Genomic DNA, 12,485 nt, shown 5'->3' on the forward strand with positions numbered 1-12,485 from the left:
TGACCTTTATCACTCAAGTAAGTTTTTAAGTGACCTTTATCACTCAAGTAAGTTTTTAAGTGACCTTTCTCACTCAAGTAAGTTTTTAAGTGACCTTTATCACTCAAGTAAGTTTTTAAGTGACCTTTATCACTCAAGTAAGTTTTTAAGTGACCTTTATCACTCAAGTAAGTTTTTAAGTGACCTTTATCACTCAAGTAAGTTTTTAAGTGACCTTTCTCACTCAAGTAAGTTTTTAAGTGACCTTTATCACTCAAGTAAGTTCATGTGAAGACAGCACCCATCATGTCACCCATCAATAAAATCTCCTGTACCCTCCCCCCCCCCCCCCCCCCACAGAATCACGCGTCAAGATGCCTTGAGCCTCAACAGCAGCTGTATCAGTATTACCTCGGCCAGTGACAGCAAGTTTGGGGACGGCAGACGTAGCCATCTTGGGTCATCTGACCCCCCTAGTGCCAGGTCACGTGACTCTGTCCAGTCGCCGGCAGGTCAGGACTACAAGGTCAGTGACCTCAGCTCCCTCTCTGACCCCGTATCTGTTACATCACCAAACTAAACAACATTTTTTCTGACCCCGTATCTGTTACATCACCAAACTAAACAACATTTTTTCTGACCCCGTATCTGTTACATCACCAAACTAAACAACATTTTTTCTGACCCCGTATCTGTTACATCACCAAACTAAACAACATTTTTTCTGACCCCGTATCTGTTACATCACCAAACTAAACAACATTTTTTCTGACCCCGTATCTGTTACATCACCAAACTAAACAACATTTTTTCTGACCCCGTATCTGTTACATCACCAAACTAAACAACATTTTCTCTGACCCCGTATCTGTTACATCACCAAACTAAACAACATTTTTTCTGACCCCGTATCTGTTACATCACCAAACTAAACAACATTTTTTCTGACCCCGTATCTGTTACATCACCAAACTAAACAACATTTTTTCTGACCCCGTATCTGTTACATCACCAAACTAAACAACATTTTCTCTGACCCCGTATCTGTTACATCACCAAACTAAACAACATTTTTTCTGACCCCGTATCTGTTACATCACCAAACTAAACAACATTTTTTCTGACCCCGTATCTGTTACATCACCAAACTAAACAACATTTTTTCTGACCCCGTATCTGTTACATCACCAAACTAAACAACATTTTTTCTGACCCCGTATCTGTTACATCACCAAACTAAACAACATTTTTTCTGACCCCGTATCTGTTACATCACCAAACTAAACAACATTTTTTCTGACCCCGTATCTGTTACATCACCAAACTAAACAACATTTTCTCTGACCCCGTATCTGTTACATCACCAAACTAAACAACATTTTTTCTGACCCCGTATCTGTTACATCACCAAACTAAACAACATTTTCTCTGACCCCGTATCTGTTACATCACCAAACTAAACAACATTTTTTCTGACCCCGTATCTGTTACATCACCAAACTAAACAACATTTTCTCTGACCCCGTATCTGTTACATCACCAAACTAAACAACATTTTTTCTGACCCCGTATCTGTTACATCACCAAACTAAACAACATTTTTTCTGACCCCGTATCTGTTACATCACCAAACTAAACAACATTTTTTCTGACCCCGTATCTGTTACATCACCAAACTAAACAACATTTTTTCTGACCCCGTATCTGTTACATCACCAAACTAAACAACATTTTCTCTGACCCCGTATCTGTTACATCACCAAACTAAACAACATTTTTTCTGACCCCGTATCTGTTACATCACCAAACTAAACAACATTTTTTCTGACCCCGTATCTGTTACATCACCAAACTAAACAACATTTTTTCTGACCCCGTATCTGTTACATCACCAAACTAAACAACATTTTCTCTGACCCCGTATCTGTTACATCACCAAACTAAACAACATTTTTTCTGACCCCGTATCTGTTACATCACCAAACTAAACAACATTTTTTCTGACCCCGTATCTGTTACATCACCAAACTAAACAACATTTTTTCTGACCCCGTATCTGTTACATCACCAAACTAAACAACATTTTTTCTGACCCCGTATCTGTTACATCACCAAACTAAACAACATTTTTTCTGACCCCGTATCTGTTACATCACCAAACTAAACAACATTTTTTCTGACCCCGTATCTGTTACATCACCAAACTAAACAACATTTTCTCTGACCCCGTATCTGTTACATCACCAAACTAAACAACATTTTTTCTGACCCCGTATCTGTTACATCACCAAACTAAACAACATTTTCTCTGACCCCGTATCTGTTACATCACCAAACTAAACAACATTTTTTCTGACCCCGTATCTGTTACATCACCAAACTAAACAACATTTTCTCTGACCCCGTATCTGTTACATCACCAAACTAAACAACATTTTTTCTGACCCCGTATCTGTTACATCAGATATGTTTCCAAACTTACAACACAAAGATATTGTCAAGAGAATATGTACGCCAATGTAAGGTTAATGCACGCTAGAAAAATAAATCAATAAACCAATTTTTTAACCTATTCTGTTTACACCAATAAGATCAACACCTAGAAATTTTAAAAAAGTTGATGTATCCACATGACCTGCAACTTGAGTCAACTTTCTCCGTCTTTCATCTATTGTTCCTATGACTTGCGCTTGTTGATGGTGACTTACCTTTTCAGCCGTGGTGGAATCTCTCCTATACTTACATTTCTCTATACTCTATATACTTATTGCATTACATTTCAAATTCTGCTTCTAAAGACATTGGTCACCAAACTAAACAACATGTTTATAAATTGCTTTAAAATTTCACTGACTGAAGACATTAAAAACTAAGTGTAATCTAAATTGTGAAAATTCCTTCAAACTTCTGCACTGAAGACATTGGCCACCAAAACTAAACAAACATTTTAAATGTCTTTAAATCTTCTGTCCTAAAGAGTTTGCCCACCAAAACTAAACAAACATTTTAAATGTCTTTAAATCTCCTGTCCTGAAGAGTTTGGCCACCAAAACTAAACAAACATTTTAAATGTCTTTAAATCTCCTATCCTGAAGAGTTTGTCCACCAAAACTAAACAAACATTTAAAATGTCTTTAAAATCTCCTGTCCTTACGAGTTTGGCCACCAAAACTAAACAAACATTTTAAATGTCTTTAAATCTTCTGTCCCTGAAGAGTTTGGCCACGAAGAACAGAGAGAACCTATCACCCACCGCATTAGGAGAAAAATCCCTGCAAAAATGGCGTCAGTCTGGCTTTCAAGACGCCTATTTGCTTCACCTACAGTGTACACAGTCGAAAGGTAGCAGTAGAAAATCTTTAACGTCTGCTAGACTAACACTTAGGTTCTTTATGTTTCAAAATCTCGTGATGTGAATAGGATGGTGAAGACTGTGGAGTCATGTTTTAATGTCCACATTTTCAGAGAACCTGTATGGAATCAGTCATGTTTTAATGTCCACATTTTCAGAGAACCTGTATAAAATCAGTCATGTTTTAATGTCCACATTTTCAGAGAACCTGTATGGAATCAGTCATGTTTTAATGTCCACATTTTCAGAGAACCTGTATGGAATCAGTCATGTTTTAATGTCCACATTTTCAGAGAACCTGTATGGAATCAGTCATGTTTTAATGTCCACATTTTCAGAGAACCTGTATGGAATCAGTCATGTTTTAATGTCCACATTTTCAGAGAACCTGTATGGAATCAGTCATGTTATAATGTCCACATTTTCAGAGAACCTGTATGGAATCAGTCATGTTTTAATGTCCACATTTTCAGAGAACCTGTATGGAATCAGTCATGTTTTAATGTCCACATTTTCAGAGAACCTGTATGGAATCAGTCATGTTTTAATGTCCACATTTTCAGAGAACCTGTATGGAATCAGTCATGTTATAATGTCCACATTTTCAGAGAACCTGTATGGAATCAGTCATGTTTTAATGTCCACATTTTCAGAGAACCTGTATGGAATCAGTCATGTTATAATGTCCACATTTTCAGAGAACCTGTATGGAATCAAGGTGACAGGCGGTGTCCAGGATACTCTGAAAGTCTGTAGGGCGCTGGTCAAGTGGGTGTCACAAGATGTCAGGAACAAACTTAATGCTGGTGGGTCACTGCTGGGTGGGTGGGTGGAGGCTGGTGTTGGTCACCGGTGGGTGGGGTGGGTGGGTGGTTGGAGACTTGTGGGTGGGTGGAGGCTGGTGTTGGTCACCGGTGGGTGGGGTGGGTGGGTGGAGACTTGTGGGTGGGTGACGGGTGTGTTAATGCGTGGGTGGTTAAGTGACTGGTGTTGGTGTTATACTTAATGTGCTGGATGCAGAGTGTCTTCCAGGCATCTCTTCGGGGAGGGCTGGACAGAGCCCCCCTCCCCTAAAAGAAAGTCTACCGCCCCCCCCACTAACGAAATGGAATTTATATAGAAAACATATACTTTACCAGTGTCCGCCTACCCCGAAAATATCAAGTGCCCCCCCCCCCCCCCTTAAAAAGCCCGGAGAAAAAAGTCTGGAAGAAACACTGTGTGGATGACTAATTGGTTAATGACTGGGGGTAGGTTGGTGACATTGAAAAACAAAACACCCTATTGTCGAAACTATTCCTTGATGCCATTGAGATGAAGATATCTAGAACTGTATACAACTATTACAACAAGTAATTACAAAATTTGGATTAAAATATTCATGAACGTATCTATTTAGATCTTTAATAAAAAAAATTGTGTTTCTCTGTTAAATAGTTTCGTTATTATTCTGTTCTTTTGTTCAAGTTCGAAGGATCAATCTATGTTTTTCGCCCCCATATATCCCAAAGGTGACGAGATTCTCGAGTGGAACGGCGAGATCCTCCGTGGTCAGACCTACGATTACGTCAACTCAGTACTCTCCTACGTCTACCCTCAAGTGGTTGTCATAGCAACGCCCAACTACGGCAGGTGAGTTAAGTTACCTTCACCTTGTTGAACTTTCTTATTGTTAGAGCGACTGCTTACACAGTTAATAAGGAATCATTTATATATGTGCAGAACTTGTCTTAAGCATTTGTTTGTGAGGGGCTGTAGCCTGTTGTGGTAATAGTATTGCCTTAACATCTATGTTGTAGATTTTTATCTTGCTGTGAAGGGACAGGGCTATGGGGTTCCATAGCCACAGTGTTACTTCCAGACTTTTATCTCCGGAGGGGGGGGGGGACTCTTGAAATATTGGGGGGGGGGGGGGGCGGACTAAAATTTCCGGGGGACGGACACTGTTAAAAGTATATATTTTCTATATAAATACCATTAGACTTTCTTTAGGCGATGCCCCCCCCCCCCCCCGAAGAGATGCCTGGAAGAAACTCTGCATAGCCACCGTAGAGTCTTATTGAAACTTATAAAAAAACGATACGCAGTAATTTATTTTAGTCCAAGAAATATCAGAAGACCCACAGTAATAATACTAGAAACTGCAGAAAAGATGTTTAAAGACATCTGACGTAAAAGTTTATCTAATTTCAGAAGTGACGGTCAGACACTGTGTGAGGAGCCGATTGTCATTTCACAAGGTGAGTTGGACCTCGGAATATTACAATAGCTCGTGTGTTTGATAAACATTTAGTGCGTTTGATCTTTAAAAAAAATCAGCTCTTTCGATGAAGTTCATGGTTTGCTAAACCTAAAAGTCCTGAGTTCTAATCCACGAGCAAGTTATGCCCGATAGCTGAGGACAGCCTCTCATCTTGGAGAGAAAACTCCAAAATCAAACAACTGCGTTCATTGTTGTTGTTTGTTCTTGGATTGACTAAAGCTTTGGAAGCAAGTTTAAAAGAGAAAAGCAGGATGACATAGGAGACAACAGTCTATAAGGCGCATAACATGTTGACTCGTAACATTTAATGGTGTTGGAGGAAATCACATCCAACATTACAATCAAGAACGGAGAAGATAAAGATGTTCTTACACAAAATTAGCAAATTAGAGTTTCGTTTGTTTTTTGCTTACATCCTTAAGTAGCAGCTTACTTACAGACACATTTGTTTACCTACAAAACGCACACAAACGAAAACACACAGAAACTTTTCTATCACCCACTTTTTTCCAGTTAATTTATTTCGAAAATCTCGGCCTTTTTTTCTTTCTCGCGATATTTGGCGAGACAGCGTGAGTGATGCTTTTGGAAAGTTCCATTAGGAATATCAGCCATCAACCGTCTATCTGATGGCTGCCCCATCTGGGCAATCAATCCCCCCCCCCCCCCCCCGGGTTAATCAAGTAAATTGCGAGCCAATACCTTAACCGTAAAGTGATCGAACCCGGCCAAAGTGATTCCCGTGTCCACAAAAGCGGGCAGATTTTCTTTACACCTCCGGTAATAAATTGTGTTTGTCAACAGATTTATGTTTCCCTCGAACAGATTTATGTTTCCTTGTGCAAATATTGGCCTGGAAATCATCCGTCTGTTTATTAAAGCTAGATTATTAAAAATGTTATTCTAAAACGGAATCAAAAATAGCTTTCAAACGGAAACAGTTCAAAGAGATTAAAACGCTATGTTTAAATTATCAACATCATTTAATAACTTCAAGACACAATAATTTCAACCGTTTTTCAAATCTAATAAATGCGTTGGATTCAGAAATACGGTCTTTTCTGAATGGCCTTCTTTGGTTGGTACAAAGGACGTACAAAGTGTTGCTAGCGGTATATGTAAGTTGTACCGCCCCTCTTATATAAGTTGTACCGCCCCTCTTATATAAGTTGTACCGCCCCTCTTGTCTCGGTACCTCTGATTACTGCCATCTCTGCAGTTCCGTTCAGTCAGTTCTGGTTTTTACTCTGTCGTGATATTGAGTTGATTTCATTTAGGCAGAGTCCATTATTATTATTATTATGTTTTATATTGTCTTGTTTCCTAGTCGGAGATACATTCAACCTTTTGTTTGTTTTGACCCCGTCCCGAGTCTATGTGGGCCTCTGGTCAACATCTCCTGTCTGACGTAAACCAGAGCCAGCTAACAACCGACCTCTTAAATTGTAGACTGTCAAATCTCTTTTACACAGAGTAAACTGGCTAGACACAACATTTATTTTAACACAAAAAGCAAAGACCGTTTTGGATAAAGATTACAAAATTAGGAAACTTGAATGTTTTAAATATCAAAGTTAACTATTATAGTTTATAAGAACAAACTTTTAAAGAAATTGTTAAGGTATTTTTTTTAATAATTGCACAAAACAGAAAACCATTATATTATTTTTCAAAGTTTAGAAAATTACTAAAAATAATTTATCTTCAATAGACTGTAATACAATATAACATTTTTATAATTCAATTTAATGTGATTTACAATGATAGAACCTCAAGAAAAATATCTGATATGAAAAGCCTGACAGCCATTAACATTTTTGATCACGGAGAACCCGTCAAAGGATATCCCATTAAATGTAAATAAAACGTAGTCTCATTTGTGTACCGCTGGAGGTTTTGTTTTTAATGATCGTACTTCAAGTTTTCGTCTGAACAAATTTATGATTCGCCATTTTGTTCCGTCACAAAACAAGAGAGTCCTGTCATTACATATTCATTATATATCTTTTCCTCACAGTAACTGATGTTATTGTTTCCCTTTAATGATATTTGTTATTTCCCTTTGTTGAAACAGTCCATAATGATGGGTTATTCTGTCCCTTCTTTCTGTACGTTCTTCAGCTATGATTGGACTCTGCAACCACTGATTGTTTAGTAAGCTAGTTATGTTTTCAAACAAAAAATTTTATCGAACAACAATACTCGTATATTTATGTAAAGGCCAAGTGGTCGAACTAGGGAAGACAACTTACTGCCGCTATAGTTCTCTCCCCTTTGGCCTAGTTTGTCTTAACTCTATTATGTTGGTTGGTGTAATGGTCTAAAATAATTGACCTGGAACATTTTAAATAATAGACACATACTTGACGAGTATATTATCCATGACGGATCTGATATTATCTAACATCCTTGACCTTGACCCACAGATCGTCCACCCAGCCACAGCCCCGATCTGCAAAGTAAAGGCGGGAAAAGGCGGATGTTGCCGCGAACTCCGGTAAGTTGAGCTCATTGGGGCAGTAAAGGTCATTGGGTCAGTTGAGGTCATTGTGTCAGTTGAGATCACTGAGTTAAGTCAGGTCACAGGGTAAGTTCAGGTCACTGGGTACGTAGAGTTGACTCAGTGACCCAGTCAGTTGAAATCGCTCGGTAAAGATTGAAATAATGCGGGCATCAATGGAGGGGGCAGCTAGGTCGGCTGTTGACCCGGTCACACAATCTCTGGTCTTATCATCTCTACGTCACTGCCGGCTCTGGTTATAGGAAGTCTACGTCACTGCCGGTTCTGGTTACAGAAAGTCTACGTCACTGCCTGCAGGAATTACAGAAAGTCTACGTCACTTCTCGCTCTAGTAACAGAAAATTTACGACTGCCGGCTCCGTTTACAGGAAGTCTACGTCACTGCCGGCACTGTCCACAGGAAGTCTACGTCACTGCCGGCTCTGGTTACAGGAAGTCTACGTCACTGCCGGCACTGTCTACAGGAAGACTACGTCACTGCCGGCACTGTCCACAGGAAGTCTACGTCACTGCCGGCTCTGGTTACAGGAAGTCTACGTCACTGCCGGCTCTGGTTACAGGAAGTTTACGTCACTGCCGGCTCTGTTTATAGGAAGTCTACGTCACTGCTGGCTCTGTTTACAGGAAGTTTACGTCACTGCCGGCACTAGCTACACAAAGTCTACGTCACTGCCTGCAGTCATTATATGAAGTCCATTTTATCAAATATGGTAAACAGCTAAACCGAGACCAAAGGGAATCTTCAAGCTTCCAGCTTTCTTATGGAAAAAACAAAGAACAAAAGGATTCTATTGAAATCAGATAGGCCTACAAGATTACATCGACTAAATTTTTATAAGGTTTATCTGAATTTATTCCGAATTTATGAGGTATTATCCCCATCTCTTATTAACAACAAACACGGCAAAAATTAAAATAAAAACACGATTTATCATAATACTGTGTGTTTTTATCAGCCATCTTAAAACCCAAGTTGAAGGGGGTTACAAAATACACACGTTTTTTTTGCCTAATTATGGACACGCTAATATTGCGATAATTAGAATCACCACACAAGGGACAGGAGTAACTAGGACAGCAGAAGTCTACGTGACCAGCTCCGTCAAGTCGGTGGTATTGTTGATACGACTGATCCCAACAGAAGTCTATGTGACCAGCTCCGTCAAGTCGGTGGTATTGTTGATACGACTGATCCCAACAGAAGTCTATGTGACCAGCTCCGTCAAGTCGGTGGTATTGTTGATACGACTGATCCCAACAGAAGTCTATGTGACCAGCTCCGTCAAGTCGGTGGTATTGTTGATACGACTGATCCCAACAGAAGTCTATGTGACCAGCTCCGTCAAGTCGGTGGTATTGTTGATACGACTGATCCCAACAGAAGTCTATGTGACCAGCTCCGTCAAGTCGGTGGTATTGTTGATACGACTGATCCCAACAGAAGTCTATGTGACCAGCTCCGTCAAGTCGGTGGTATTGTTGATACGACTGATCCCAACAGAAGTCTATGTGACCAGCTCCGTCAAGTCGGTGGTATTGTTGATACGACTGATCCCAACAGAAGTCTATGTGACCAGCTCCGTCAAGTCGGTGGTATTGTTGATACGACTGATCCCAACAGAAGTCTATGTGACCAGCTCCGTCAAGTCGGTGGTATTGTTGATACGACTGATCCCAACAGAAGTCTATGTGACCAGCTCCGTCAAGTCGGTGGTATTGTTGATGGGACTGATTCGTTGGTTTTTGGAATAGTCGCCGTGGAAGGATGTAATACTGGGGTGGAGGAGGGGTCGGGTGCTTGTTATACTGTGTCTTCAAAGTGGGGGAAGGGTTCAGGTTAAGAAAATACGATGTAACACACTTATTAATTTTCAAAAAGTATTTTTTAATTGAGTTTTAGCTTTTATTTAAATTTAAAAGAAGAAAACAATGTTATGTTGATTTTTAGTACTCTTTGATCAATATACCCAGTTAGTTAAAAAAAATTTAAATCTCTTTCACAAAAATGAAACTTAAGTTGAGATGTATGGTAAGCTGAAGTGTGACATCATTTTAAGAAAATAGAAGGCAGGGCGTCGGATGTTTTGTGGTGTGTGACTTTGTGGGATGCTGAGGTAGACATTGGACTAGAGTGTTGTGAAGTTATTTGTGGACAGTCTCTGAAGTTACTCAATTAATTTTTACTCACGTGACCGTCTCCACAGGTGGAGATCAAGCGTGGCACACGGCAGATTAAAGGTGAGTTACAGGTGAGAATTTGCTACCAGCCACACCGGATGTCCCTGGCTGTGACGGTGCTACGTGCCAGGAACATTACGTCACCAAACCACGCGGACAGCTCGCCACCCAACCCGTTTGTCGTCATCAACCTGGTGCCAGGTCAAAGGTCAGTGGATTGGGGTGGGGTGATATAAGCCTAGTTGTACGTGCGTGATTTTTTTTTGGGGGGGGGGGGGGTGATATAAGCCTAGTTGTACGTGCGTGATTTGGGGGGGGGGTGATATAAGCCTAGTTGTACGTGCGTGATTTTTGGGGGGGGGTGATATAAGCCTAGTTTTACGTGCGTGATTTGGGGGGGGGGGTGTGATATAAGCCTAGTTGTACGTGCGTGATTTGGGGGGGGGGGGTGATATAAGCCTAGTTTTACGTGCGTGATTTGGGGGGGGGGGGTTGTTACAAGCCTAGTTTTACGTGCGTGATTTGGGGGGGGGGGGTGTTACAAGCCTAGTTGTACGTGCGTGATTTGGGGGGGGGGGGGGGCTTGTTACAAGCCTAGTTGTACGTGCGTGATTTGGGGGGGGGGGGATAGGTAATACAAGCCTAGTTTTCTATTGTGTGTGGGGGGTGATACAAGCCTAGTTTTGTTTGCATGATTGGAAGGGGGGGGGGTGTTACAAGCCTAGTTTTATGTGCGTGATTGGGGGGGGGGAGGGTAAGGTAATACAAGCCTAGTTTTCTATTGTATGGGGTGGGGGGTGACCCAAACTTGTCGGCACCAATTAATATTCATGTATGATGATGCCCCGAATTCTGAAATTTCATTTAAAATGAGATGTTACCTTACTCATACTTGAATATACACGGATACAGCTTATTGATGTTATCACTAACCCTAAGCCTGTGCTAAGCCTGAACCTCTACTATATCCCTTAATCCTAATCTCTGGCGTGACCTTAAACTTGATATATCAAAACTAGAGTATCTTTCAGATATCTGTGCTGAGGGGTGGTGGTGGGGGGGGGGGAGCACTGCACCCGGGCAAAATGAAAAAATATAATTTATATAGAAAATATACACTTTAACCCGGAAGTTCTTTGTGCGCCCCGAGTTTTAAGCACCCTACATTCCCCCCTACCCCCGAGAGAAAAATGTTTGGAAAAATAAACCCTGACCGTAAGGTTTCGGTAATTAAATTGATCTGGCATTGTAAAGCTGGCACCAATCAAACAAACAAACGTTCCTGTATTTGTACACAGAGATACTTTGGAGACGGAACTTCAGACGTCAAACTGCCATCCAGAATGGGAGCAGACGTTTCTCATAGATGGCGTCACAACAACCGAGGTCAACTTTAGTAGTAGTTATCTACCCTTGTCCTTTTGTAAACAATAAACATAAGATTTTAGAATTATCTCATAGGCAATCAAACAATATTTAGTATTATTTAGAGCTCAACTAATATTTTTAAAAATTTAAACATTTGATATAATGTAATCATAGTAATTATAACCCTTTTTCTTTTGTAAATGATCATTCTAAATTGCTAAATTAAATAATTAGCAAAAAAAATAAGAAATAAGCAAATCAAACCCTTAACTATAATAAATAAAATAAGTCATAGGCCCCTAAATATTAAATAACATAGCCAACTTCTTTATAGATCCACCATTCCCTACCGAAGATAAAACACTATACAAATATAAATAAACCATCCTCTGACCCTGTGTTATCTAAAACCAATATGTACACAATCTTTGGCATGATTTAATCTGAAATTGATGTATCAAAATTTAAAATCATTTAAAGTTTTTAAAAAAATTAGGGCCTAGACATTAAAACATAGATCTATATTTTAGTCAGATAATGATAAAGTTATTGCTAAAATAGTTTAAAAATAATCTTTGTAATGAACGTATTTGATGGTTGACCTAAAGCTGGTGTCTTACCATGTCACTTTGTGTCTAGCTGGTAGCCAAAGCCCTGCAACTGACTGTGTGGAGCTACGAGGACAGATGTGACACATTTATTGGAGAAATATTGTTAGACCTAGCACACACACACTTAGACAATCAGGTCAGTGGGCCAAATCAGCTCTATTTATAAACTGGCTTTTGTTATTTCAACACGGAAATAATAATTTCTGCTCGCTT

At 39.9% G+C, this 12,485-nt stretch overlaps 1 protein-coding gene across 3 annotated transcripts in view; it reads left to right on the forward strand.

Annotated features, from left to right (window-relative positions):
• Window positions 1–12,485, forward strand: part of LOC131948491 (regulating synaptic membrane exocytosis protein 1) — a 112,522-nt gene that overhangs the window by 92,722 nt on the left and 7,315 nt on the right. For all 3 annotated transcript variants that reach the window (XM_059310082.1, XM_059310083.1, XM_059310084.1), the window contains 9 exons: window positions 340–505; window positions 3,195–3,321; window positions 4,030–4,137; window positions 4,843–4,963; window positions 5,525–5,571; window positions 8,021–8,091; window positions 10,320–10,501; window positions 11,592–11,679; window positions 12,301–12,408. In XM_059310082.1, coding sequence (XP_059166065.1) covers window positions 340–505; window positions 3,195–3,321; window positions 4,030–4,137; window positions 4,843–4,963; window positions 5,525–5,571; window positions 8,021–8,091; window positions 10,320–10,501; window positions 11,592–11,679; window positions 12,301–12,408 — 1,018 coding nt within the window. The remainder of the gene's footprint in view (window positions 1–339; window positions 506–3,194; window positions 3,322–4,029; window positions 4,138–4,842; window positions 4,964–5,524; window positions 5,572–8,020; window positions 8,092–10,319; window positions 10,502–11,591; window positions 11,680–12,300; window positions 12,409–12,485) is intronic.

Source organism: Physella acuta, unplaced genomic scaffold (assembly GCF_028476545.2).
Source record: "Physella acuta isolate Inbredline_101_S28 unplaced genomic scaffold, ASM2847654v3 ptg000059l, whole genome shotgun sequence".
NCBI classification, from domain to species: Eukaryota; Metazoa; Mollusca; class Gastropoda; family Physidae; genus Physella; species Physella acuta.